This window comes from Fragaria vesca, linkage group LG4 (assembly GCF_000184155.1).
Source record: "Fragaria vesca subsp. vesca linkage group LG4, FraVesHawaii_1.0, whole genome shotgun sequence".
Taxonomy (NCBI): domain Eukaryota; kingdom Viridiplantae; phylum Streptophyta; class Magnoliopsida; order Rosales; family Rosaceae; genus Fragaria; species Fragaria vesca.
Genome location: NC_020494.1, coordinates 3,340,911 through 3,367,151, shown reverse-complemented (window position 1 = coordinate 3,367,151; position 26,241 = coordinate 3,340,911). Strand labels below are relative to the sequence as shown.

The 26,241-nt window shown below is 38.0% G+C and overlaps 3 protein-coding genes across 3 annotated transcripts; 2 read left to right on the top strand and 1 right to left on the bottom strand.

Annotated features, from left to right (window-relative positions):
• Nucleotides 1-622: 622 nt before the first annotated feature.
• On the top strand, nucleotides 623-3,790 carry LOC101309818 (nifU-like protein 3, chloroplastic-like). Its single transcript, XM_004296412.1, has 4 exons — nucleotides 623-771; nucleotides 865-982; nucleotides 3,192-3,490; nucleotides 3,599-3,790. The coding sequence occupies exons 1-4, from the start codon at nucleotides 673-675 to the stop codon at nucleotides 3,788-3,790; spliced, it is 708 nt and encodes a 235-aa protein (XP_004296460.1). The 5' UTR covers nucleotides 623-672.
• Nucleotides 3,791-4,817: 1,027 nt separating this feature from the next.
• Nucleotides 4,818-8,865, bottom strand: LOC101309529. Its single transcript, XM_004296411.1, has 3 exons — nucleotides 8,626-8,865; nucleotides 8,327-8,500; nucleotides 4,818-5,750 (listed from the first exon to the last, which is right to left on the bottom strand). The coding sequence occupies exons 1-3, from the start codon at nucleotides 8,775-8,777 to the stop codon at nucleotides 5,501-5,503; spliced, it is 576 nt and encodes a 191-aa protein (XP_004296459.1). The 5' UTR covers nucleotides 8,778-8,865; the 3' UTR covers nucleotides 4,818-5,500.
• A 16,039-nt stretch (nucleotides 8,866-24,904) lies between these two features.
• LOC101309239 lies at nucleotides 24,905-25,839 on the top strand. The gene has a single exon (XM_004296410.1). It carries the CDS (start codon nucleotides 25,053-25,055, stop codon nucleotides 25,689-25,691), a length of 639 nt encoding a protein of 212 aa, XP_004296458.1. The 5' UTR covers nucleotides 24,905-25,052; the 3' UTR covers nucleotides 25,692-25,839.
• The last annotated feature ends 402 nt before the right edge of the window (nucleotides 25,840-26,241 follow it).

Genomic DNA, 26,241 nt, shown 5'->3' with positions numbered 1-26,241 from the left:
GTTAGTGTGGTTAGTTAACGGGGTTAATGTGGTTAGTTAACAGGGTTAGTCAGTCATCTAACAGTCATTGCCACCTAGGCACCAACTAAGCGAGGTAGGCATACCTCAAGGCATGCAAGGAGATTCTTTAATTAATTGGTTAATAAAAATTATTATAAAATTTAATTTATATTTTTTACATCTAGGGCCTCCGACAAGCACAAGGCGGGCCCTGGTATGTGAAGATCACGCGCCTTACTTAACCATAGTCATTTTTTTGGATACAAAACCACAGTCCTTACAAGAATTTTGCTTCTTTTTTTTTGTCTTTTTCTTTTGGAATTAAAACAAGAATTTTGCTAGACGTCTTTGAGGTCATGGTGTTTAACTGACAACTTTGAGGTCACGGGTTCAAACCTCACGGACATATGTAGGATGTGTAAGTTATTAATAAAACGTTTTTTTAAAAAAAAAAAAAAAACAAGAATTTTGCTAGACGTAGTGAAACTGGAAGGTAAAACCGTAAAAGTGCAACTCGCTCATTTCTATCCACAGAATAGTGTGTTCAATTCTAGTTTGTCTCTTATTAGCAGCCAATCAAATGTTGGTTCTTTTTATCAAAATTCCTACCATCACTTTTGTCTCTCCAATAACCAGAGAAACAATTGAGAAGAACAACTTCAACTGAATCCAATGGTGGGTGCATTCTCACCAAAGACAACACAAACAACCACTGCTCTGTTCAACCCATCATCTGAAAGAACTTCGACTTCTCATTTGTCACTCTTCAAGGTTTGATACTGATTCCTCAGTTTCATTGATTCATTGTTTTGAAGTACAATGTCTCTTAGCTCATTAATTATGGGTTTTCTTTGCTGTGTGTAGAACTCAATTTTAGATGCCAGTGGGTTTTCTTCAAAGCAAACTTCGTTTCTCAGAGGTCAGTTTTGTAGCAGACATTTTGTTGGGTTTTACTGCAAACCTACTCAAAGAAAACAACCAGGTATATATGAGTATATATATCAATTTTCAAGTTTCTTTAATTCTTAGTCTTCTATGCAAATGCAAATGGTACTACTGTGATTTTCTGCTATACTTACTAGACAATTAAACTTTAACTGTTCCAGACTTCCAGTCATATTTTATTTTGTTCTCTAATGTTTGAAATCGATGGATGTATGCCTAATGTTCACATTATACAGATGTTAAAACTCTGTCTAACCTGATCATGAATCAAGGAAATTGTATTTATTATCGCGACCAATTTGCAAACTTTAGGCTATACATTGATCAAACCGAAACATCATGGATCCAACTGATGATTGAGTTAAGCTATTGCAAGTGCAAACTATAAACGACTTCAATTTGCTTAGAAGGAACATTACAATGATGGTAAAGAAGTCCTACCCTAGCTGGTATGAACTGCATGTGATTGGTTTTCTATTTCATTTCTTTCAAGAACTTAATATTCTTCAGAAGATACTGAAAGTGCATCGTGTATAAAACTTTGAGGTCATCTAGGGAAGAGAAAGAATACAATTTTGGATCTTATAAGGCTTGACTGGTGTGAGTTACGACATGAAACGTGATATTGAAGTCCTAATATCTGGTCTAAAGGCTGCATTTGGATTTCTTGGCAATTTAATTCTTAGTAAGAGCTAGAATATTACCAGTAGACAGCTAGATATGCTTGAGATGAATAAAAGAGGTAGCTCAATATTTTCAGTACGGTAACACACAAGTGTAAGGCACCGAGGGTCTTTTATCTCAATTTGGATGGACTGTCCAGGCTAAATTATCAGTGTGAGGAAATATTTAGGAGATTGGCGGGAGAGGACATGATATGTCAACATTGAAGTGATGGAACAAGAAGTTTACGTCTAGAATCACCCTTGCTTACTGGTGCAACATAAATAGGGAAGAAACTGTTAGAGATGCAGTGATTAGGAATAAGCTCTAAGAACAATATCTTGGCTTGTGCTAAATGCCACAATTGAAACAACTACCCTTGTTTCTCTTGCACTCTATTGCTGTCAGATGTCCCACTAGAACTTTTTGTTGGGAAATTCCAGCAACTTTTATTTTAAGAATGCAAGCAAACCAGGTTCAGAATCCAAATCAAATGATGACTTCCCCTCCTATCATACGAGTCCGAATGTAACCTAATTCATTTTTTTGAGTCAAAAGTTTATTTGTTCCCTGATGTTGAATTTGATCCAAGTATGGCCCAGTGTGTTTGTGCTTTAATTTCTGGTTCTCTACCTCTTTTTTCCAAATACCGTGCTTCACTAAAGTCATAACTCAGGTTGCATTTAGATCTCGAGGATTGTAATTCTAGTAATAGGAACGCATATCTTACCCATAGAGATGCTTGAAATGAATGAAAGAGGTAGACCTATCCATCTGCTACCACTTTGGCTCTCATATACAAATACATTTCTTAACTAGGATACTTGGAAACCATCACATCAGCCAACGAGTTCAATGAGGTAACTGACAATGGATCGGATGGGATGGAGCAGGGAAGGGTATGAGTAACAGTCTTTGTTTCACCTGTGTTAATAGTGCAGGCACGGTTATTGTTCTATGAAACTAGCAAGTCAGGATTGACAGCATCCGTGAACTAGATGCCATTCTCAAACTGTATGTCAACCTTGACAACATCAGCAACATTAAAAAGGGACAAATCAATACCAGTGCCATGATCGATCATGTACAATGTCTTTCTAGGAACTCATGTATTTTTATTTCAGTAATGGAAGAAATACACAATGGATCCAAGTTAGATGTTGATATCCATCTCTATTTCGTCTAACATTCTAAACCCGACCTTTTAAATGGGAATATTTTCATTCAGTTATAATTGTGATTTTGTTGCGACTTCTTTTCATTTTTATCTAACTGATGCAAAGTGGAATACGTTTGTAAGGAAACTCTAGCAGGAAAGAACACAGATAGGTTTATAATAAAATTTGGGAATGAGTCAAGTTAGACAAACCACCACCACTGCATTGCTGTAGAAATCTAATATACTGATACACGGATATTAGATGATTAAGGGCCACATACATGAGCACCTTGATTCATAAACCATAACTGTTACATTAACCAATAAAGATTTCGTGGTAATGATTTAAATGACTATACATTTTATGGCTTTCCTGTTAGTCCTCTTTTCAATAATTAGGAGTAAGTGATCCTTCATCATGCAGGGCATGTTGTTTCACCAAGCTGTGTCCTTCCCTTGACTGAAGAAAACGTGGAGAAAGTATTGGATGAGGTACGACCTAGTTTGATGGCAGATGGAGGGAATGTGGCACTACATGAGATAGATGGCCTTGTAGTGGTATTAAAACTTGAAGGAGCTTGTGGATCATGCCCCAGCTCCACTATGACACTAAAGATGGGAATCGAAACTCGCCTGCGTGATAAAATACCAGAGATTATGGAAGTGGAGCAGATTCTGGACACTGAGACGGGCCTTGATCTGAACGAGGAAAATGTTGAAAAGGTTTGAAAATCTTAGAATCCTACAAATTACATGCAAATATATCTATTTCATATATGTTCAAACTCCATGCAAATGTTTGTTTCAAAGCTAATGTCCAGCTTCTTTCAGCTTCTTGCGGAGATTAGGCCATATCTGGCGGGCACAGGAGGTGGAATTCTGGAGCTTGTAGAGATCAAAGACTACATTGTTAAAGTTCGGTTAAGTGGACCAGCAGCTGGGGTCATGACAGTACGTGTTGCTCTAACTCAGAAACTGAGAGAAAAAATACCTGTAATAGCAGCTGTGCAGCTGATAGAATGATATAAAACATCAAATGTAAATTTATTGTGAATTTGTGATGCAGAAAATGTGAATTTCAGCACATTTTCTTTAAGGTATGAGTTTATCATTGAAACCTGAATATAGTCATTTTAGTAACTAGTAACTAGCTTCTCTATAACATACAAACAAGGTACCAAGTCTTTGTTTGGTGAATGTTTTGGAGACTCGAAACTTGACTATAGATAAACTAAAGTCTCACTCCAACTTAATGTAGGAAAACGTTACAACAGAACCATGGAATATTATTACACAATGCTATTCTATAGTAGAACGGGATGGATGCTCAATGTCTTGTAACCTGAAGAACATCACTGTTAATTTTACATCATCCTCTGTCTCGTGATCTGTTGCACCCCCTTGCAACCGCAGCAATGGCTGGAAGAAACACAGCACTCTGGTTAAAAGTTGGAAGCCACCACCACCAATGCCAAGTTGCCAACATTAGGACATGGGGAGAAAAATGAAAATTGACCGTAGCCTCCCCCCAAATGAAAAGTGGGATTTCAACATCTAATTTATCATTCATGGTTAACACTATACTCAGTTTCATTAATTCATTCTTCTTTGCACAAGTAAGTTCTCTTTCCTCATTAGTTTCTAATTTTTTTGGGGCGGAATCTTGGATCTCTTAGAGATCAAAGAATACATCGTCAAAGTTCGGTTAACAGCACCAGCAGCTGCGGCCATGTCAATTAGTGGTTCTCAAACTCAAAACCTGTAGGTGAAAACCTGTTATTGTGGTTTTGCATGCAGCTGATAGAATGATAAATGCCATGATTTGTATATCTATTGTAAATTTGTGATGCAGAGAAAAATTGTGTGGGACATCTACATTTGGATAGCAAATTCCCATTTAACTTCTTCCTATCCTTGAGCACAAGGTAGATCAGTTACTAGAAACCAAAGTCATATATGGGAAGACTTTTGAAGTGGATTGAAGAACTTGGCTTTCCAATTTCTGTGTGATTATATCATTGTTTGAACTACTGAATACTTCAAAGTCATATACATTGGTAAGCAATCAGACAATGCATATCAACTAACATTCAGTAGTCGCTCTTCATTTAGAGCATACAAATAGGCAAGTGCAGCACACCAGCCACCTAAAATTTTGCACGCTTCTTCCTATCTCATTTGCAGGACCAATTTCAATCCAACTGGTGTGCTCTTACTCACCCTTCTTCCTAACCATAGAAAGTGACTAAAGCAAAGCAGCTGGTGAATGATAATGAAATGTATGACAAATATCTGATAAAAGTGGAAACCTTCCATGTATAGTACACTTCCCCACAAATCCCACAATACAATCTATAAGGGAGCTTTGAGTGCCCTTCATACCAATTTTAGTGAAGCCATTCCTGCAAAGCCAAGAGAAGCCCCTCACACATAGCCAGACGAAGGTCTAAACCCTGAGGTCGCCTCACACGCACGCGCACACACTAATGGAAGATCATTTTGGAAGTCTCTTTTTGGTCTGACTTCTTCTGGAGACTTTTAAGTTGAGTTGTAGAGAATCTAAAGTTTCAAGATGACTTGATGTATAAACATGATTACGTTACATTAATAACTGGAAAATCAAGATTACATGATGCTACTATATTTACCAGCAGGATAGCTACTCAGCATGTCTCGTAGCCACAAAAGTACAATATATACTGTTCCTTGTATGCTAACAACATAAGTTCTCGATTAATAGTAATCATCATCTTCTTCATCTCTTGAAGCGTTGAATCTCCTTGCTACGGCAGCAATGGCACCAAGAAACACAGCAATAGCTAACAGTTGGAAGCCGCCACCAATGCCAATGGCAACACTAGGACCTGGGGTGAAAAATGAAAATGGTGACCAACCCCAGCCACCAAAGAATGGTGATCCATAACCATACCCATAACCACCTACTAATGGCGGAGCAACAGGAGGATTGATGTATATATTGGTCCTACAAGAGAAACATAATTCAACAGATTACAAAAGGAAGTCAGTTATCCAATAATCATGTCAAAATATATTGATTACTTTCAGAAAGCATAAGATCGTTGATATCATCCATTGCTGTGAGAATATGAAAGTTTGATGCTGTGAGAATATGAATGTCTGATAACTAACCAAAGAAATGTAACGACAATTTCAAAATTGTAGATGCAAGTCCTCTTCAATCATATCTAGAGAACCTCCGGGTTATGTTCTTATACTAGAACCAAAGTTGTATATGGGAACATATCAGCAATATGTCCCAAGTAAAGCTATATACTAGTACAGTAGTACTCCACATCTTGTTAGAGGGTTTGTATAAGATTAAAGAATTTGGTCCCTCCAAGTGCTTAGTAACTTTTTGAACTACTCTCTGACACTCATATTTAAAGAATGGCTAAGCAATCTGACAATATAAGCACTCAAATCCTTGGTTCAGATTAGACAACATATAAAAGCTAGATACTGCCTAGGATCAATACGCATATTAATGCAGCAGATGGGGATAAAATGTCTACCAAAAGGTTTGGCAAAATGTCATACAATGATTTTTTACAAAAGCTCAAGTTCTTAGGGGAACCTTTAACAAACTAACATGTTTCGCATCTCAGGATGATAATATTATTAACTGAAAACCAAAGTGATTGTCGCAGATTAGACCCTGATTTCTCTTTGGACATGAAAAAGGAGCCATCAGTCTTCAAGGTGATCACTACTCGTACTTTACTAGTATTGTAAAAGGAATCTTTCAAAGGCAAATTGCGTAAAGCCTGCGGTAGCAACGGAACTGGGGAAAGTATACAGAAAAGACACAGAAAAGACAGTTCTTTTCTATGAATTAAGAGCTGTGAAATATTCAAGAGAAACTCCTTCTGGTGTAGGACTGATTTAAGTCGAGTCAACTACATTTGTGACAGTTAGGTGTATAATCTTGGACACAAGAATTTGTTTCACACCTATCTAGCTCAGTAGAAATTGGAAGTACCCTATGTGTCAGAAGCATTAGAATCCATATCAAATTGACCACCAATTAATGGATCAATTAAGAAACAAAACTCAAGAAACTAAAATTATTGATTAATGGAACTCTTCTTTTCTCTATAGACCATTATATCAATGGTAAATACTCTACAGCACTAGCTTCAGCAATCAATCTGGTAACCAATAGTAGACACCAGGCAATAATCTCACCATCATTCGGCACATTTTCTTCAGGGTATAAATATAACTAATCATCTACACAGAGTACATGTCTGTTAACTTTTTTTTTTAAAAGACATCATTGTTAACTAGCTTCTCAGTTATTTAGGAATAAAAAGAATAACAACAGCTTCTGGCTAATCTTTTCTGTTTATAAAGTTTATGCCCTTTCTTTACTCCTGCTAGATGATTGAATACTGCTTTCTAATAGTTCCATGACATTTCTGTAGTATCTAAGATATATGTGCTAAACTGAAAATGTTTTATATGGTAGGTCCAGGGTCGAATCAATGGCAAATGATAAACACTAATGAATCACGGACTTTTAATTACAGGTGCAAAATTGTAGATGCCAGTCCTTTTGAAAGACATTCATAACTCTGAGGTTAAGATCTTATGCAGTTCCTAGGACTCCAGTCATATATGGGAAGCTACAGCTCTTAAGAGAAATAAAATCATGTACTAGTCTCTCAAGATAAGCCTTAATATAGGTATATAAACTATTCCACAACTTCTGAAAGGGTTTGTATCTAAGAGCGTTCCTTGTGTACCACTGAACACTTGAAGCTTTAGATGATAATGAATGGGTTAGCATTTTGAGAATAATTCTTGCCAGATAACATATGTGCATACACATCCCTCATGGTGAGCAGAGAAACATACAAGTCCCATACACCAGCTATAATCTTGCACTATGAAAATGCAGCGGATGGGAGTTGGAGCTTGAATAATAGTTTATAAATCATGCCAGACAATGACTGGACATCAAAGCTCGACTGCTCAGGGAAACTTACAATCCAACAATGTTGATCAACTGAGGATTATACTCTAATAGTACTAATTATTGAAACCCAAGGTGATTGCTACAACAAAACCTATATTCTTATTCTTTTTAGTCTAGAAAAGGAAGCCCTTAGTATTTCAACAAATATTCAAGAAAAATTCAGTAGAATCCAATTCAAATTTAGCCCTTCTCATACAGGGATAAATTTTCAATAAGAGCACAGTTGCCATAGTACATAGCCTAAAGCATTGGAATCTCTAGTAGCAGAGGAACCTATTTCACAGCTTATGAATAGCTCATTAGAATTAGTAGACCACCAAGTATGCCTAATGGCTCGGACAAAGCATAAGAATCACTGTCAGAATTGACTACCAGTTAGTGGATCAACATCTAATTATGAAAACAAACTGGATATTTCAACTATGGAGATTGCATATAAAGCCATAAAATTAATAAGCTTCTAAAAGCAATACTAGGCATACTCTTCTAATCATCACAACCATTTGGCCCAATTGAATCACTGAAATAACCATATACAAACTTGTATGGTATCTAATTACCTGGAATTGTTATTGATCCTAGGGGAGGAAGACCGAGGAACCGAAGACCGGAACGCCTGGCCACCAACTCTACCGCCACTCTTGGCAGCTGAAGCATCATCAACAGTGCCCAGAGTCAACACACCAGCTGCCAATGTCACCATTGCCAACTTTGCAAATTGGTTCTCATTCTTTCTGGAAAATTCATCAACACATAACGAAAAAATCACATCAAACTAAACAGTAACTAGAACAAGAATCAAGCTTGAAAAAAAAAAGTCCTGTTTAATAAACCAAAAACACTTCTAGTAAGCAATTACCTGGAAAGGCCTTTCTGATGATCATCATCTGATGAGGAGATTCTTTTGCATGAGATAGTGTTTGGTGAAGTAAAGAACTTGGTTTTGGGTTTGTGGGTCTGTGGAATAAGAGCGTTTGCTAGAAAGCTCTGTTGGGATGAGGCCACAGACATGGTTACAGTTTCTGGGTTGTGAAAATTGTCAGTTCTTTCTGTTTTGGCTGTTGGACTTCATTCTAACACACGTGTTCATCCTTTCCATGATTCCAGCACCACCACGTGGCGCGATACTAATAGCTCCTCAGACAAGTAAAGAAGATTGGCACATATTTTGGCTCGCTTTTTCAACCATGGTTAAAATAACCACCACAGGTGGTCAAGTTTGTAAGTGTTGGTGCGAAACCTTCATACTCAGATTCAAATCTTGTCAACGTTGATTATAGTTAACTCTTAATTTATTTTTGGTGATCAATGGAAAAGAAGCGGTCAGACATAATCCCCCGGTACAGATTAGTTGTTAAGCATAGAAAGCCTTTAAGAAACTTGTTGGAAAATTTGGTTGATGGATGTTATATTGCCACTAAATTTTGTCTCCTACAAAATTCCACAAATAATATATTATTAGTAATTGTACATAATCACAATGACACATAAAAAATTGAAATTAACCAATGATTTCTTTAAAAAGAGTTTAAGTTTGAAGCCTGTAATCACTGCTCTTAAGAGTAGATTTCACCCCTTGGAGACAATGTCTCGGTGTAACAGGTTTATGTGGTGTCATATCCTTTAGGGTACAACAACTGTTAATTCTCGTAAGTGTACACTCGCGTACTTGGATCCTATAACTGCTTGGTTCTTTCTAGGGCCGGGCCAGGCTTTTCACCAGTTTTCTCTTTGGAAATGTCATGTTCGGACCGGTCCTATTATATGTCAAGCCGGGCCCGGTTCCTAACTTTTTTACACTTTTCTGGCCCGAAAGCCCGAAGGTAGCAGTGAAACCCAAATACATAGCATTAAGCCCATATATATAGCTTGTAATCCTACTGGTCCACACAATTCAAACCCAAATACATTATAATAAATCCCAACTGCTCCATCTAATCTCTTCGTCTTCTTCTGGCACGCCAATTCTGTCACCGCCCAACTCTGTCACCGCCGACTTCACCGAATCTCTTCGATCCAAATCTCGGTCGTCACGAGCGTGCCTTGTACAACAACCATCTCGTCGAGCTCAGACTCGTTCAACAAGAGCAAACTCTGAATCAGAAGCTCGAGGACGTTGTTGTCGACGAGAGCATCCACCTCGTCAGGGGTCGTCGTTCCCATCGACTGCATCCTCGTCCTTCAAGTCTTCGTCGGTAGAGCTCGGGAGCCATAGCAAGGCCTTTGAGCCTCTGGAGCTCATCGTGGAGTTCGATTCGGATTCGATGAAGCAATCCGGATAGTCTGGATACTTGAGATGGGCGGCGATTTGGTGGAGCAGATGGGTTGTTGTTTCAGATTTGCAGGTATGGTGTTTAGATTTGTTCGATGAAATTGTTGTCAAGATGTTGCTTGGAATGGCAGATTGCATATTGAAATAGCAGTGAAGCAGATAGTCACAAAGTCCGGAAAGCCCGAGAAACCGGCCCGTTCAGGCAAGGTCCGGGTTTTGACCGGTCCCTGTTTCCGGCATGTTAAAGCCCGGCCCGGACTTACTTTGTCGGTCTCGGTCCCGATCCCTGTGAAATTACGGCCGGTCTGGGACCGTGCCCAGCCCCACTTCTTTCCTTTGGCATGCTAGAAGGGAAAATGAGAAAACTCAAAGAAAAGACAATAGGAAGAAATATGAATGAGGAATGTGATAGTGTACCATGTATTTGGGTATATATAGGATTTCACAAGGCACATTATATGTCAAACATTATGTTTAAATTGAATATGAAATTGAAAAGCAGGTAAATGGTTAAGCACATTATCTTTTCCACCATAATGAGGTAAAATGCCATTACGGTGTGACGTGAGCATTAGACGCAAGCGTCATAGCCTTATGTGAATTTTCTATTTGTCTTTGTTGTTTCAAGAAAATTCAACAAGGGATATGAGTGTAATACATACATATTTTATTTTAGCCTAAGAGGCTCTAATTTTATAAAATGTTGGTGACTAGCGCGGCTAGTCACGTTTCGGTAAATTCGGTGAATTTTTAAAAGCTTTTGAGCTTGTTGCATGCCGTTAATTGTATTTTCCACAGAAGTTAAATCGGGAAAGCATAAAGATTTATTTCTTTTTAAATTTATTTTGTCCACTCACTCTAACGGTTTCAAATGTTTTGCCCTGGGCTCTTCGTTTTAAAAATACTCAGTTGCAGGTTAGCATAGTTGAGGCCGAGCGTACATGGAGAAGAGACACAGTCAATAGTATAGCTTCCGCTCATTTCTATTTATTTCTAGTTCCTCTCCTGTCAAGTAAAGTTGCTCTGAATATGTGGTTGTTGGTTATAGGATCTTTGTTAGATTAGTGATCTATATTGGGAGATGTCGTGATTTGTGGGGAGCACAAAGGCTCCAGGAGTTTATAAGGTTGGAGTTGGAACTTTTAGAAGTGTTTGCATGTGTTTTATTTAGGAAGGGTTGTCCATTTTCAAAGGAGGTTATACCGAATTTTCGGTAAATTTTCCTTGGAGGTGGTTCCCGCAGGATTTACTTCGGGTTTCAAGGTGAAATTCGGGGTGGGTCCTGACATTCGTAGTCCTCTGCCAAATGATTTCTTCAAGAAGAGATTAAGGTTGAGGCATGTAATCACTGCCCTTAAGAGTTGATGTAATTCCTGCAAGTATACAGGGTGGATGTAGTATAGTGAATGAAAGAAAAGGGGTTGTCGTTCCCACAAGGATCTTAGTTCAATTTAAATTATGAAATACCTAAACTAAATACACTAAAACACAAGATCATGATAACAATTTAAAGAAACAAACAAACAAGAAATAAGTAAACAAACAATGATGAATGAATCTAGGGCGTCAGAATCAACCACTAACAACCATATTCATGGTTTGATGCAACTAACAGACTCTTTTGTTTCTCTATATGACAATTCTCGTATCTAAGTCTTTCTCAGGTACTCTAGACCATAATTTTCCTTAAGTGTATGATGCTCTCCCTCTCGGGTAAAGGTCGTATATCCTAACTATGCAGTCTATCCTTCTCAGGTATAAATTTAACATGCATGACTCGTTACGTACTAGAAAATAAGGGAATCAAGCAAACCATTATTCTTTCTCAAGCAATAACGTAATTCACTATACTCAATCACAAGAAGCTAAATAAACTATATTGCATCTCTGCTACAAATTTATCTTTCAATTACTAAATGCAAAGCCCTAAGGTGATAAATCAAAAAACTTAAACATCAAGCATAAAATTCAACCAGTGATTAACCATTCAGCATTAAGAAACTAGAAATCTATTAATTAATCATCAAAGACATAAACATTCATGTTAGGGAATCATCCTAACCTTAGAAAAGGTTTAACAAAACAAAACTAAGGAAAACATAAAAAAAATGGAAAGGTGAAGGGTGGATGGATCTCTGCTCCTTTAGGCGTCTTCAATGTGCTTCCGAGACCTCCCTCAATGTGAAATTCGTGCTCCCTTAAATAGAGAAGTTTCCTGCTCATCTTTGACTTCATATTTCCTTGTAAGACTTGAATTCATACTCCTTTCTTGATATGGAATGGGAAAACCTTGAGATATCTCTTGTAGAACTAGGAATACATGTACTCCTTGAATCCTCATCTGCATTATTGTCCTTGAAGCTTTAGGGTTGACGGTCTTGTGCCATGGAACTTGAGTTCTAGCAGATTTTCTGATGTGACATTTCTTCATTCAAATGATCATAACTCGGTCTAGAAGTATCAAAATCGAGATCCGTAAACTTCTACAGAAAGTAGACTTCCGTAGCTTTCCAATGATATAAGGCTCATAGTCTGATTCAATCTGAGTAATTCCCAATAAGTCGGCGAATTTGGACGTTCTGCATAAGCAGATTCTGGCACTTGGGATTGTAGTCGCCTTTCAATCGTAATTTGCTCATTTTAGCTCATTTTCTTCTCTCTATGACATAAACCTACAAGAACACTAAAATAACGTAAATCTACACAAATATGAGAATTAAACACAAATACAAATATTAAAAGGCATATAATATTGGATAACATGAGCACATCAAGAGTAGATCAATGTTTTAAAATTCGATAATTTCCCCGAAATATCGAGAAAAATTTCATTTTTTTAGGGTAACGAAATTATCAAGACAAACCAACATAATATCGTAAGAAACTTTAGATATATAGTGAATTTAGAGGAAATTTCGATAATTTACGATAGGCCGAAATTGGTTTTAATTCGTAAAAAAGACAAAGTAGACGTCCAAAGGATTCGAACCTTGCTTATGGCCGGAAAACATATAAATCCCAAACCAATCATGCTGAGAAACTAGTTAGTAATTTATCGAAAATTTAATCAAACGAAATGTTCCCGATATCTCGATCGAAATTTCCTTTTTTGGAACTATCGAAATTTCCACAATACCTAATATTTTAGTCCTTGATTTCGCCCCTTGGAGACAATGTCTCAGTGTAACAGGTTATTTATGGTGCCCTACCCTCTAGGGTACAACAATCGTTAATCCTCACAAGCGTACACTCACATACTTGGATCCTAGAACTGCTTGGTTCTTTCCTTTGGCATGCTAGAAGTGGAAATGAGAAAACTCAGAGAGAAGACAATAGGAAGGAGTGTGAATGAGGAATGTGATAGTGTACCATGTATTTTGGGGAAATGGGTTTTTTTATTTTTTATTATTGAAATAGGGGAAATGGTTTATGTAGGATTTCACGAGACTCATTTATATGTCAAACATTATGTTCGAATTGAATGAAATTGAAAAGCAGGTAACGGTTAATAAGCACATTATGATGTAACGTCTTAAGATTTTATGAAATAAAAAAAAAATAATAAAAATAATTAAAGCAATATTGCAATAATAGATTTGATTGCTTGTGTAACCGTTACGACAACAATTTGTATTTTGAAATATCAACAAAACTCATTGAGCATTACACATGTCAATTTGTATCCTAGCCGCATAGCAAAACTAGAAACTAAGACCAAATAGCCCAGACACCCCAAACAACTTTCTCTTAGTTAACTATAGTTAATAGGTCCAAACTAAGAGCCTGAAGACTATAAGCAACAGCAACAGCTTGATCCCAGACTTCAATGGCACAGGGCTTATAGAAACCCCTCCCAAAATCAGTTATGCTAAACCAACACAGTCAATTCGTTTCTCACATATAGATATCCATAAGTAACAGGACAATAAGAAGCAAAACGAAAAGAAACAACATTCATCTAAAAAAGCAGCAGTCAATTCATTTTTCACATATATCTTTCCACAAGTAACAGGACAATAAGAAACAAAATGAATAGAAACAACATTCATCCAAAGAAGCAACAGTCAATTCATTTCTCACATATAGATTTCCTCAAGTAACAGGACAATAAGAAGCAAAACGGGAAGAAAAAAAAACAACAACATTCATCCAAAAAAGACCAGATAATAAAGAAACAAGGATTGCCATATCTCAAGGTTCAACCATTTCTTGCAAAATCTATCGTCAATACCCTAAATACCCAAAACTACCGGTTAATTGTTAAACTCCTTTAAACCATCTAAAGTCTAAATCTACCAACTAGTTATGTATCCAAAAAGGCCTTGCATGACACTAAAACTAACTCTACTACTCAGACGGTGGTAGTCTCGACCTAGGGGGCAACGGTAGTAGCGATAACCCTCTCCTCCGCAGCGTCCATGAGAGCTTTACACGCCATCTAAATGGCGTCAAGCTGCGAGGCAGTCGGCGGGGTGGAGGTCCTGGTGATGATCACCATGGGTGCCATCTCGAAGCGCACGGGCTCTGCGACTCTCATAGTGTGCACGGGCGGAGAAGTCAAAGGTGGCGGGAAATTCCTCGCCCGAATCGTCTTAACCAACTAGCTTCCAACGACAGCACATGTGCTTGCTGCAACGGTGGCAAAAACCTCACCCCAAGTTAAAGTCGTCATTATGCGTGCTTGATTGGGGAGGGAGACTGATTCTAAGCGTAATAGTGTAGGAGAGAGGTGGGTTTGGTTTATACTATAGGGAAAGGAAGACAAAAGGTGAGAAATGACCATTACAACCCTCAATCTTATTTAAATATGAATGAAATAAAAGACCGGGGGATGGAACGGGAATTTCCGTTGGCTTTTCTTTTTCAGAAAACAGTACGTACAGTCTCTCCTGCTTAGACCACTGACTACTTCCCCTTTGTCTCATTATTACTCTGCCATGTTTTCCTTATTTGTGTAAGTTGACCTTCCTATGTTAGTAAAGTTGTCTGGTTAAATGTAACAATTTATATGTTACAGACTACAGAAAGTTATTCATTATAATACCCCAGATTCTCATATCAATTTTCTTGTATTATTTTCGAAATTAATGAAGGATTATTGTGGGAAATTCCTTTTAGTTCGTATGTGCGAAGTTGAAGTTTCGGGAGTCAATTTTATTAAGGTGCTTCAACTTTTAAGAGGCCAAAAGTTAACTTTCTTATCCGTAAGTTATTTTCAAAAACTTCATTCATAAAAGTTGAAGAGTTTGGCGATACGAGTTCATAGACACGTGACATGCGTAAAACGGATGTCGTACGAAAAAGTTACGGTCAAAAGAAGTTAGTTTCCGTTTTGGAAAGTGTCTAAATAGAAAAGTTGGGGGTTTTATTTTTGGAAAACCCTAAAAAAATCCAGACTTCTTTCGTCTCTATTTTCGCCGCCAAACTTCTTCCGGCCATAACTCGGCCGTGCGGCGACGGATTTGTGCATGCTTGGTATCGTTGGAAAGCTCTCACTCTCCTCTTTCTATTCATACCAGCCTCACACCCTATGGAGTACTGCGCATGATGCAGTAAGACCCGCAAGTTACTACCTCCACCGGCGGTGAAGCTCTGTTCGATTCTGACGACATCGAGATTTGAGGCTATCCATTTCTAGAAGTTCTTGTCCTTCTGAGCATGATGATACCGGCCTTGAAGCCCAATTCGAAGCGTGGAGCTTTAGAGTTCGAAGTGCACCTTGTTTCTTTCCGACGACGTTTCCGGCCTCTTTCTGGCTGAATTGGTTTTGGCCACAGGTATGAAAAGTGTTCCGTTTGATGTGATCTACAAGTTTGTTGTTGGGAGTATGCTCAGATTTTGAAGTTGATGGGGTGCGCATTGGGCCCACTCGTCACTACTTATGGTGGCGCTTGGCTACGTGTCCGGCAGTGTTTGTAGCTTTAGTTTCTATGGTTAGCTAACTTGTTATTGTGAGCATGTTGAGTTGTGGAAATTCTAGGTTATAAGTAAGGATTGCATGCTAGGTTCTATGTTATTCATAGGTGTTTTGGGAGGTTGTGAACTTTGGAAGCTTGAGTATTAGAAGCAGCAATTTTGGGTAGTTAAATTCGATGACCTTGGAAGGTTGTCCTTCTTTGGGCAAACCCTCGAATTAATTTTTGGGTTAAGAGGGCAAGTGTTACTTTTTAGTTTGAATTGTTACTAAGGTTATTAGTTGTGTTAATTAGGTAGCTTATGGAGTTGTTAGTGAGCTTGTTCCTTGTGTTTTTGTGAAGATGCAGCGGGAGTATTTATATGAGTAAATCTCACTAAGTTTCACATTGGGACCAAATTATTTATGGTCATTTTGATGATGTTGTTGATTTAAGAGATTATGCTTTTGTTGTTTTAAAATATGAGCTTGATCGCTAACGGCTTATAAGTAAGATAAAACAAGTTTTCCTATTTATATGATTATTTTTAACGATCATGTGATCATAATATTATTGGTTCTTGGTAGATTATTCATATGAGAAAATCTATGTGTGTTCATAAATATATCTATGTGAAAGGGTATATAATTATGATGTGTTCATTGTGTTGTTGATGATGATATAATTCTATTGTGATTTGTTGTTTAGATAGTCAAACTGGGTTCTAAGTTTTTAATCGGGTGATTGGTTACTGTTATGATGCTACTACTCTATTGTGATTTGTTGTTTAGATAGTCAAACCGGGTTCCAATGGTTACGGTTATAATGTTATTATTATTTTGTGATTTGATATTGGACAGTCAAACTGGGTTCCAAGCCTTTGGTCGGATTATTGGTTACGGTTAGGAATAGACCTCTAGTCCGTCTGTCGATGTAGGTCATGGAAGGTACCTTAAAGTATCTGGGACCCAAGGGTACATGAATTATTGTTGTAGGTCATGGGAGGTAATTATTAATATCTGGAACTCATGGGTACATGTGTGTGTTCATGGGTACATGTTATTTGTAAAAGTGTTGGATTTGTGGAATTAATTATTGTTCTTAATTGCTCATGTGTTTTATTTGGATGTTGGAAATGTTGAGTTATTTTTCTTTGGGAATTACTCATACGGGCCTTTTAGCTTACTGGATTTGTTATTTTACAACCCGGTGCACCAATTCATGGTGTAGAGGTTAGACCTGCAGATGATGATCAGCAAGGTTGAGGCAGAGGCATAGTGGCAGGGTTTTAGTTGCTATACACTTTATATTATTATATTTGGTAAACAATATTAAACTCATGTGAATGTTTTCATTTTTTGACTTTCAAGTTGATGTAAACAAGGAAATGTAATATTTAACTCAGTGTTGAGTTGTGTTGACATTTACATTTTCGCAATTGAGTTTAGTTTATTTGAAGTTTGTTGAACAGGTTTTTGCATTATTTTATTTTGAGGTGAATCATGCCCAATTTTTTGAAAATTATTCTTCAATAATTGAGGTGTGACAGTTTGGTATCAGAGCCTGGTTTGCATATTTGATGATAATCAGTACTTCGGAGTGATGGCCCGACTGCAGCGGATCACCATCATATACTCTTCGGTATTGATATGTCATTGGGTATGCGAGAGTAAGGTGTTGTCTTGAGCGTTAGGTCGCTAGGGCATAGGTTGCCTCAGTAGGTGAAGTGCGAGAGATTTGAGTATGATGTTTTGAGTTTTAGTCTTTGAGGAATAAGAACCTCTAGATTGAATTACTATTGTTTGACTTCACAAATTTTTATTGTGGAAGTCTGTGTTGTTTTGAACATGGTTAATATGTCTTTTGTTAGTGACTTAAACTTGTGTTTAAGTCTTATGCAAGTGTTAACTCAGTGTTGTTTTCCTTCACAAGTGATGGTCCTCTTGGGGGGTTAATTCGGGAAATCGGAGGATGATTTTCCGTTGAAAAATTTCTATTTTAGGAATGGGAGAAAGAACAACCTCCTCTACCTATTATCAAGGCAGTGATCCCGACTCATCTAGTGAGGTTAATTTGGGAGATTACAAGGCTTAGGATGGTGACATTGACGGGTAGTACAAATTGTTCACCGATCTGTGGATCAATGACATGTAGACCTACTTATGTGGTCAATTGTACTAGCATTGGAATAGGGGATAATTGTGTTCTCTTATGGGTAGGGTTCAGACGGTGGTGGAATTTTGTGCCAAGGTCTAAGGGTATATTCTCCATGTCACGGGAGGGTTTTCATAACTCTTCTAGAAGCATATGCCTATTTATTTTAACGTTGGGGATTAACCTTGTTACTCTGGTTTAGGGGACTAGGATTGTTGAGATTTGTGGTTGGGCAATTGGTATTGCTAATGATCATTTGTTAATGGTGTGTTTCGTATTGAATTACTGTGATTCTAGTTTGATTACCTTTCTATTGCTTGTGATCTCCTGAACTAAGTTTCATGCAGGGATCACTATTTTCATATTTGTTTGATCTCAATGTAATCACCTGAACTAAGCTATGCGCAAGAATTACTATACTTTCAATTGATTGTTTTAACGTAATTTTCTGATTTAATTCATATGCATTGATTACGATGATTGTTTATGTGCCTTTCATTGCATTAGACCAATGCAAGGTTTCTAGTTGTAGTTGGTTAAGAGTGCTTGTGAAATTTAAGGTAACTATCAAGAATAGGTATCCCTTGCCTAGGATTGATGATTTGTTCAATCAGGTTAGAGGTGCTATGGTGTTCTCTAAGATTGACTTGAGGTCCAGTTATCACCAATTGAGGGTGAAGGAGGAGGTTATTCCGAAGACCGCTTTTAGGACTAGATATGGGCATTATGAGTTTGTTGTCATGCCATTTGGTCTAACCAATGCGCCTGTTGTTTTTATGGATTAGATGAATCGTATCTTCAGTCCGTATCTGGATGTATTCGTGGTAGTATTTATGGATGATATTTTGATTTACTCTAAGACATTGGAGGATCATGATAGGCATCTACGGATAGTACTACAGGTTCTTAGGGAGGTAAAGTTGTATGCTAAGTTCGGGAACTGTGAGTTTTGGAAGGAAGAGGTGAAGTTCCTTGGTCATGTGTATCGAAGGATGAGATTTTCGGTGGATCCCTCTAAGGTGGAGGCAGTGTTGAGTTGGAGTCGTTCCACTACTCCTATAAAGATTCGTAGTTTCCTTGGGTTGGCAAGATACTACCGGAGATTTATTAAGGGATATTCTAGTATTGCCTCTCCCTTGACAAAGTTGACGAAGAAGAATGCCAAGTTTGTGTGGACTGAGGAGTGTGAGAAGGCAGAGGAGGTTGATGGAGCTTCTTAAGGACTATGACTTCACATTGGAGTATCACCCCAGGAAAGCCAATGTTGTGGCGGATGCATTGAGCAAAAAGCCGAGGGGTATAGTTGCCTCTATCTTGGTGCAAGAGTGGCTCATGTTGGAGACTGCATCCGAGTTTGACCTTCTATCATCAGGCGGGGAGCAGGGGATCTTCCTTGGAAGCATCTCTGCTCAACCTACCTTGATTTCTAGGATCATTCAGGGTCAAGCACATGACGAGTTTTCACATGCAAAGCTGGCAGAGTTAGTGGTGGACTTAATGGATGATTATCCTTCTGAGTGGTCGGTTGGATTAGATGGTGGGTTGAGGTTTGGATTGAGATTGTGTGTTCCAGATTGTGTTGATCTCAAGGGGGAGATCTTTTGGGAGGCACATTGATCTCGTTTTACGGTGCACCCAAGGAGCACCAAGATGTATAAAGATCTACGTAGACAGTTTTGGTGGAATGGGATGAAGAAACATATAGCAGAGTATGTGTCCAAGTGCCTCACTTGTCAGCAGGTGAAGGTGGAGCATCAGAGACCTAGAGGTATGTTGAAGCCATTACATATTCCTACTTGAAAGTGGGAGCAGATCTCTATGGACTTTGTGACTGGACTGCCTAAGTCCAAGCTTGGGCACGATGCTATATGGGTGATTGTTGACCGATTGACAAAGTCGGCACATTTCCTTCCTATATCGATGACGTATACAGTGGGTGCCTTGTGCAAGTTGTATGTGAAAGAGATGGTGAGACTTCATGGAGTGCCTACATTGATTGTTTCTAATCGAGACCCTCGATTTACTTCAAAGTTTTTGGATGGATTTCAAAAGGCCATAAGGACTACCTTAGACATGAGTACAACATTCGACTCTTAGACCGATAGGCAGATTGAGCAAGTGAATAAGGTGTTAGAAGATATGCTAAGGGCTTGTGTCATGGACTTCAAAGGAAGTTGGGAGGATATCACCTCTAATTGATTGAGTTTGCCTACAACAACAGTTATCACTCTAGCATCGGCATGGCACCATATGAGGCACTCTATGGTAGGCTGTGTAGATCTGCTGTTTGTTGGGCGGAGGTTGGTGATAACGAGTTGTTGGGTCCTGATTTTGTTTAAGAGACGACTAAGAAGGTTTCAATTATTCGAGATAGGATTTGAACGGCGCAAAGCAGGCCAGCCTAGTGACGGAACTCAGTTGAGGCGAGAGAGGGTTGTGGTATGGCAATTTCAAATTTGCCCTTCAATTATATTTTAATTGCATATAATTATTTATTTAATTCAAGAATTTGGTATATATTAGCACCTCCAGAAATTTTGACCCCTCCGAAATTTTGTTCGAAGTTCCGCCACTGGTCGAGTCTCCCTCATAAAGAAAGGATTTCTAGAGACAACTGAGCTAGGTTTAACAAAGAGTTTTGTGTGCTACTTCTGTTGGTTAATTAACTTCTAGTATGCATAGTTTAGATCGATAGACTTTTCAAGAATCTTAATACATTGACTTGTAGTTAGTTAGGGAACTGATCATTCTTTATAATGTTACATGTTCAAATGTTCAATAGAATAGTTACAGGATCCTTGAGTCTTTAGTGTTAGGTTAGGGAAAGTGAGAGGCCTAGAGTGGGTGGTTTTAACTCTAGTATCCTAATCGATCTCATTCATTTGCATATTTAGATTTATGTTCTCTGATAGATTAATTTGACATCTCTCATATGTTAATAGTTGTTAACTTATTCGTTACATCTTATCCATCCATCTCATCCACCTTGATTCTAATTTGATCGATCACATGTATATCTTAGGATAAAATTATTAGGAATAGAATTAAATTAGAAAACCAACTCTCAAACCCCCTTATCGTTTGTAAATTGTAGAATGTAAAATGTATTTGTTTCTCTTTAGAAGATAACACTCTCATTCTCTGGTTAGAACGATATCATTCTTATTCTTACTACAATCAGTAGGGTTTTAAATTGTCAAAATATATGTCATGTGCCCAAATCTAACCGGCCAATAGGTCAAAGTAGTCTAGGTGCCAAAATCTCATGGGACTTTGAGTGGTCTCTTGCTCTTGCTTTTGAGATGAGTGGCATTTTTGTGTCACCGGCAAAGAAAAAGAAGCTAGGTGGACGTCCTAAACGTAGTCGGAACAAGGCCAAGGTGACTAGCATTGGTGTTGGATTGGTAGGAGGTAACGTTACTTGAAACTTTAGGATACGATCCTTGAATTTGGGGAAGCTCTATTGTCTCAATGATGCTGTTATGGTACGTTTCTGCTTTGGCTTACAGTTCTACTTCTGCCTCTAGGAAGGCAGCCTAAAAGGGTTGTGATAAGAAACGCTCAATTTTTCGTACTCTTGCTACATATAGAAACAAGGTTCAAGTCTACCGGTTTGTGGCATGCTCGAGGCGTTTAAAATAATCAGGAAAGGAGCTTGACCTAGCTCAAGATCTCTTCATGGTAGTGTCATTTTTTCTCTTTTATTAATTATAGTTTTGAAGTGTTATCATTATGAGGAAATTTTTCAAATGGTGTCCCAAGTTAAGCCCATTCATCATTTTGACATCTCAATTTTGAAAACTATGATAATGGTACCTCAACATTTAAACTCAATCTAACATTAGTTCCTTCCGTGATTGACACCGTTAAGTTGGACTTTATCCATGGGTAAAATTGTTTTTTCATGTTTTCCTTTCCCAAATCTTTGCCCTCCACAAACATTTCCCTCCATAATAATGTCAATTTTCCGATTAGTATCAGAATTTGTGGTGAGCCATGTGTTTGCTGCATACAAAAATTAGAGAGATCTAGAAATTCAACATTTAAACTCAATCTAACATTAGTTCCCTCCGTGATTGACACCGTTATGTTGGACTTTATCCATGGGTAAAATTGTTTTTTCATGTTTTTCCTCCCCAAATATTTTCCCTCCACAAACATTTCCCTCTAGAATAATGTCCATTTACTGATTAGTATCAGAATTTATGGTGAGCCATGTGTTGGCTGCATACAAAAATTAGAGAGATCTATAAATTAGAATACACCATTGTCCATTAATATCCATCATTAAAAGTAGGGTTTGCAACCCACCGGTGAGAGAAATAATAGATATTGATTAAAATGCATTTTGTATCAAGTACAGAAGTTCATGAACTATGTTGCATGGACACGGACATGGACACGGCGACACGTGTTGGAAACTCGGTTTTTGAGTTATACTATGTCACCGTGTCGTGTCACCGTGTCAGTGTCCGTGTCTGTGCAACATAGTTGATTCTTTCTCTCACCATTGGGTTGCAAAACCTACTTTTAATGATGGATATTAAAGGCCAATGGTGTATTATAATTTCTAGATATCTCTAATTTTTGTATGCAGCCAACACATGGCTCAACACAAATTCTGATACTGATCGGAAAATAGACATTATTTTAGAGGGAAATGTTTGTGGAGGGAAAAGATTTAGGGAGGGAAAACATGAAAAAACAATTTTACCCATGGATAAAGTCCAACTTAATGGTGTCAATCATCGAGGGAACTAATATTAGATTAGGTTTAAATGTTGAGGTACTATTATCATAGTTTTCAAAATTCAGATGTCAAAATGATGAATGGACTTAACTTGGGGCACCATTTGAAAAATTTCCTCTATCATTATTATGTTTGAGTTTTAGTTGATAGGTCTCTTGGCATTTAGCAATAGCTCTATGTACTGTGGACTTGTCGTGTCATTATTGACGGTTATTGGTATCGTGTAATATGTCTCCTCTCGAATTTAACATATTGGCACCCTGTTTTGATATTAAAAGGAAAAAATTAAATAAAAGGAAATTGATCAAGAAGTGGCATTGTTTTGTGAAGTAAATATTTACTGAGCTATAAGAAAGCAAAAAAAAACTTAATCAAGGAGGAAAATACTTGCGTCCGGAATAGTATATACGAGTGTGTCCGGACTCTCTTTTATTTACATGCTTTTACCAATGTAAATCATAATCTTAACCGTTCAAAAATTGAATTAACTAATAAAGATCACTCATACGAAAAATTAATGTAAACAAAAATCGTTTACTCAGTCGATTGCATTAAACAAATGGACAGTTATGGTGAAAGTTAACAGTCTCATGATCAGCCGACCATTTGTTTGATACATTCGGCTGAGCAAACAATTTTGTTTACATTGATTTTTCGCAGATGTTATATTTATTGGTTAATTCAACTTTTAAACGGTTAAGATTATGATTTACATTGATAAAAGTATGTAAAGTAGAGAGAGTCCGGACGCACTCGTACATACTAGTCTGGATCCAAGTATTTTCCATTAAGAAATAAGGACCCCGTTTCTAGCGAAAGATTCAAACTTCAACACGTGATTTGGACCACTAGTACTCAGTGATAAATACTCGTAGCAAAAAGCCTAAAGTCCAGGGCACCACAAGAAGAAACTAACAAAAATAACTTGGTTTGCATGATATCCGCGAGTCATGGTTGTGACTTGTGAGCCCTCTCGTGAATGAGAATATTGGATGATCGAATAGTATTCCCCAGTGAAAGCTGTAGCAGTCGACGTCCCAGACTCCCAGCTGCTACTGCTACATTTGTTGCCAGTGAACACTGTAGAGTGTAGACAATGCACATGCCTTACATGCATGCAGATAACAAGCAGTCCTTCTGGATCATGCATGCTTGTCCTCACAATCATTGATATCGATCGAATGGTAGTGGTTTGTACTACGTATTTCCTCCCATCGATCACTCTAGTGTTCAAGCTGGTGTACGGTTGAGCAACTGCTGCAGAAGTCGACAGGTTTTTTATTTTTCTCTCTGTCAGACTAGAATTGTCACTATACCCAGCATTGGTCCACTTCATGTATAAGATCGATCGACTCATTAGCTCGATCAATATGACATGCTTTTCTCTAGCTATGACATGCATGCTTCCCTCAACCGTAATCGATCATGAATATACGTGGCTTTAATTGAGTAAACCACCCGTAGATCTTTCATGTGTATCTAGCTTATTTCTCTGTACTGTAATCGTCTTTAAAGGTCACTTGGACTTTGGTCTCCAAACGTTGGCATCAAGATTCTTTTGTTTCAATTATACACGGTGCTGAAAGTTCATTGCTATGAACAATTAGGCTGGTAGCTCCATGTAAGCAGACTGTGCAAATCATATTACACAGCAAGAGTACTTGCAAGACTCTCTACTCTTAATTTTGCCATAATAAGTAGGCGAAATGGGGAGGTAGTAGGCTTCCACAGGAGTTGAAAATGAGGAGTGAATTAGTGGCACTAGGAGTGAGCAGTGTTTGATTTGAAATGAGGGAAAGAAAGCAGAGTAAGAGAGACCCTTGAAAGAGCAAGCAGGGGAAAAAGAGTACCAGTGGAGTCATGTGAGAGCACTTATAGAGTGGGGTTTCCATGTCTTTGTTTCCAAGTGCACATGGGAAACTGTCCTTTCTTTTGATCGAGTAGGTGTAAAAGCAAGAAATTTAAGCATGTGCATCCATGTGCTTTTCCTAGCTTGTTCGAATTGACCACCCAAGATTTTGCAACCAAATCTGTGTTAAACTGTAGCCTTCTGCCCTTCTACTCAGCTATTATCAGTTATTTGTTATAACTGACATCATTATCGACTCTTGGCCTGACCACCTATAAAACCAGTCCAGAGGTTTCTTCTGGTTCACCAATATAATACCACCCATTGCTTTTCTCATCCTCTCATTCATTTCTCTTCTTCTCTTGCCATGGTGATGATGAGGCAAATGGGTAAACAACAGAAACGGGTTTACGCTCTGCAAGCCAACAGATGGGTGCATTCTTCTGTGTTTGCAAGAAGATATGTCAGTTACTTATTGCCAGCTCTGAAGAGCAACAAAGAAAACGAGGAGTGCTCTAACTCTGATGTTCATGAGTTGCAGAAAATTGTTGAGTACCAAGTGAACATGGCAATGGTGCTGTCTGCATCAACAGATGGCGAGTTTGCCTGGATGCGCGCTTTGAAACAGAAGCTCCAAAAAAGCTGTCTCAATGGTAAGAGCTTGTTTCTGCTACCTCATCCTCGTGTTTCGAGGCCTGCTTTGAGTTTTCTGCAAAACCCTAGCTGCAGTGCAAGTTATAATAAGATGAAGAAGTACTGCTCCTCTAGTAGGCCTAGGAGGGTGAGACCGCATTTCCGACCAAGAACTTTAGCTATCAAGGAAAATACAGAGAAAGACGAAGAGGCAGAGATGATTAGCCGGAAGCTAGTGTCGCTAGGAAGGCTTTTACCAGGAGGGAATGAGATGGTTGACGATGAATTGCTGGAAGAAGTAGGAAGTTATGTAACTTGTCTCCAGCTGCAGGTGACTATTCTTCGGTGCATAGTGGGATCAATGAGCTCGTAGTTGATTATTAATGTTGTTTATCTTTCAAACTTACCTAAGAAAGTATTATAACAAGTTAAAAATGAATGAAATTAAGGTAATTAAGTGTGGAAATTTAGCTATATATATAATTACTGCAACCGAACTTGTCATGATTATCTTACATATATAAGAGAAAAAGTGGTCTGAAAAGAAGTTCAAGTCTGTTATATTTGAGTAAAGCTAGGTGAAAGGTGAACCACCACTTGGGGAACCACCTAGAACCCACCTGACATGGCGGCTGATGTAGCGTCATCAAAGCTTAATTTCTTACTTTTTTATATTTCTGTTTTTCTTATTTACTATAATTCCTTTTTCTTTTAGTTTTGTAATTACTTAATTCTGTCATTATCTCTAAACCCTATTTTTTTAGTTTGTTTGCTTCGACGTTTTCTTTTGCTCTTCTCATCTCACGTCGATCTCCTCTCAGCCCTCACCTCCTCTCAATTGATTGGCTCTTCTTAATCAAGCGTCGGCAATAAAAGTTTTGCCCTATTCCACACAAAGTTCTTAATCAAGCATCGGTAATAAA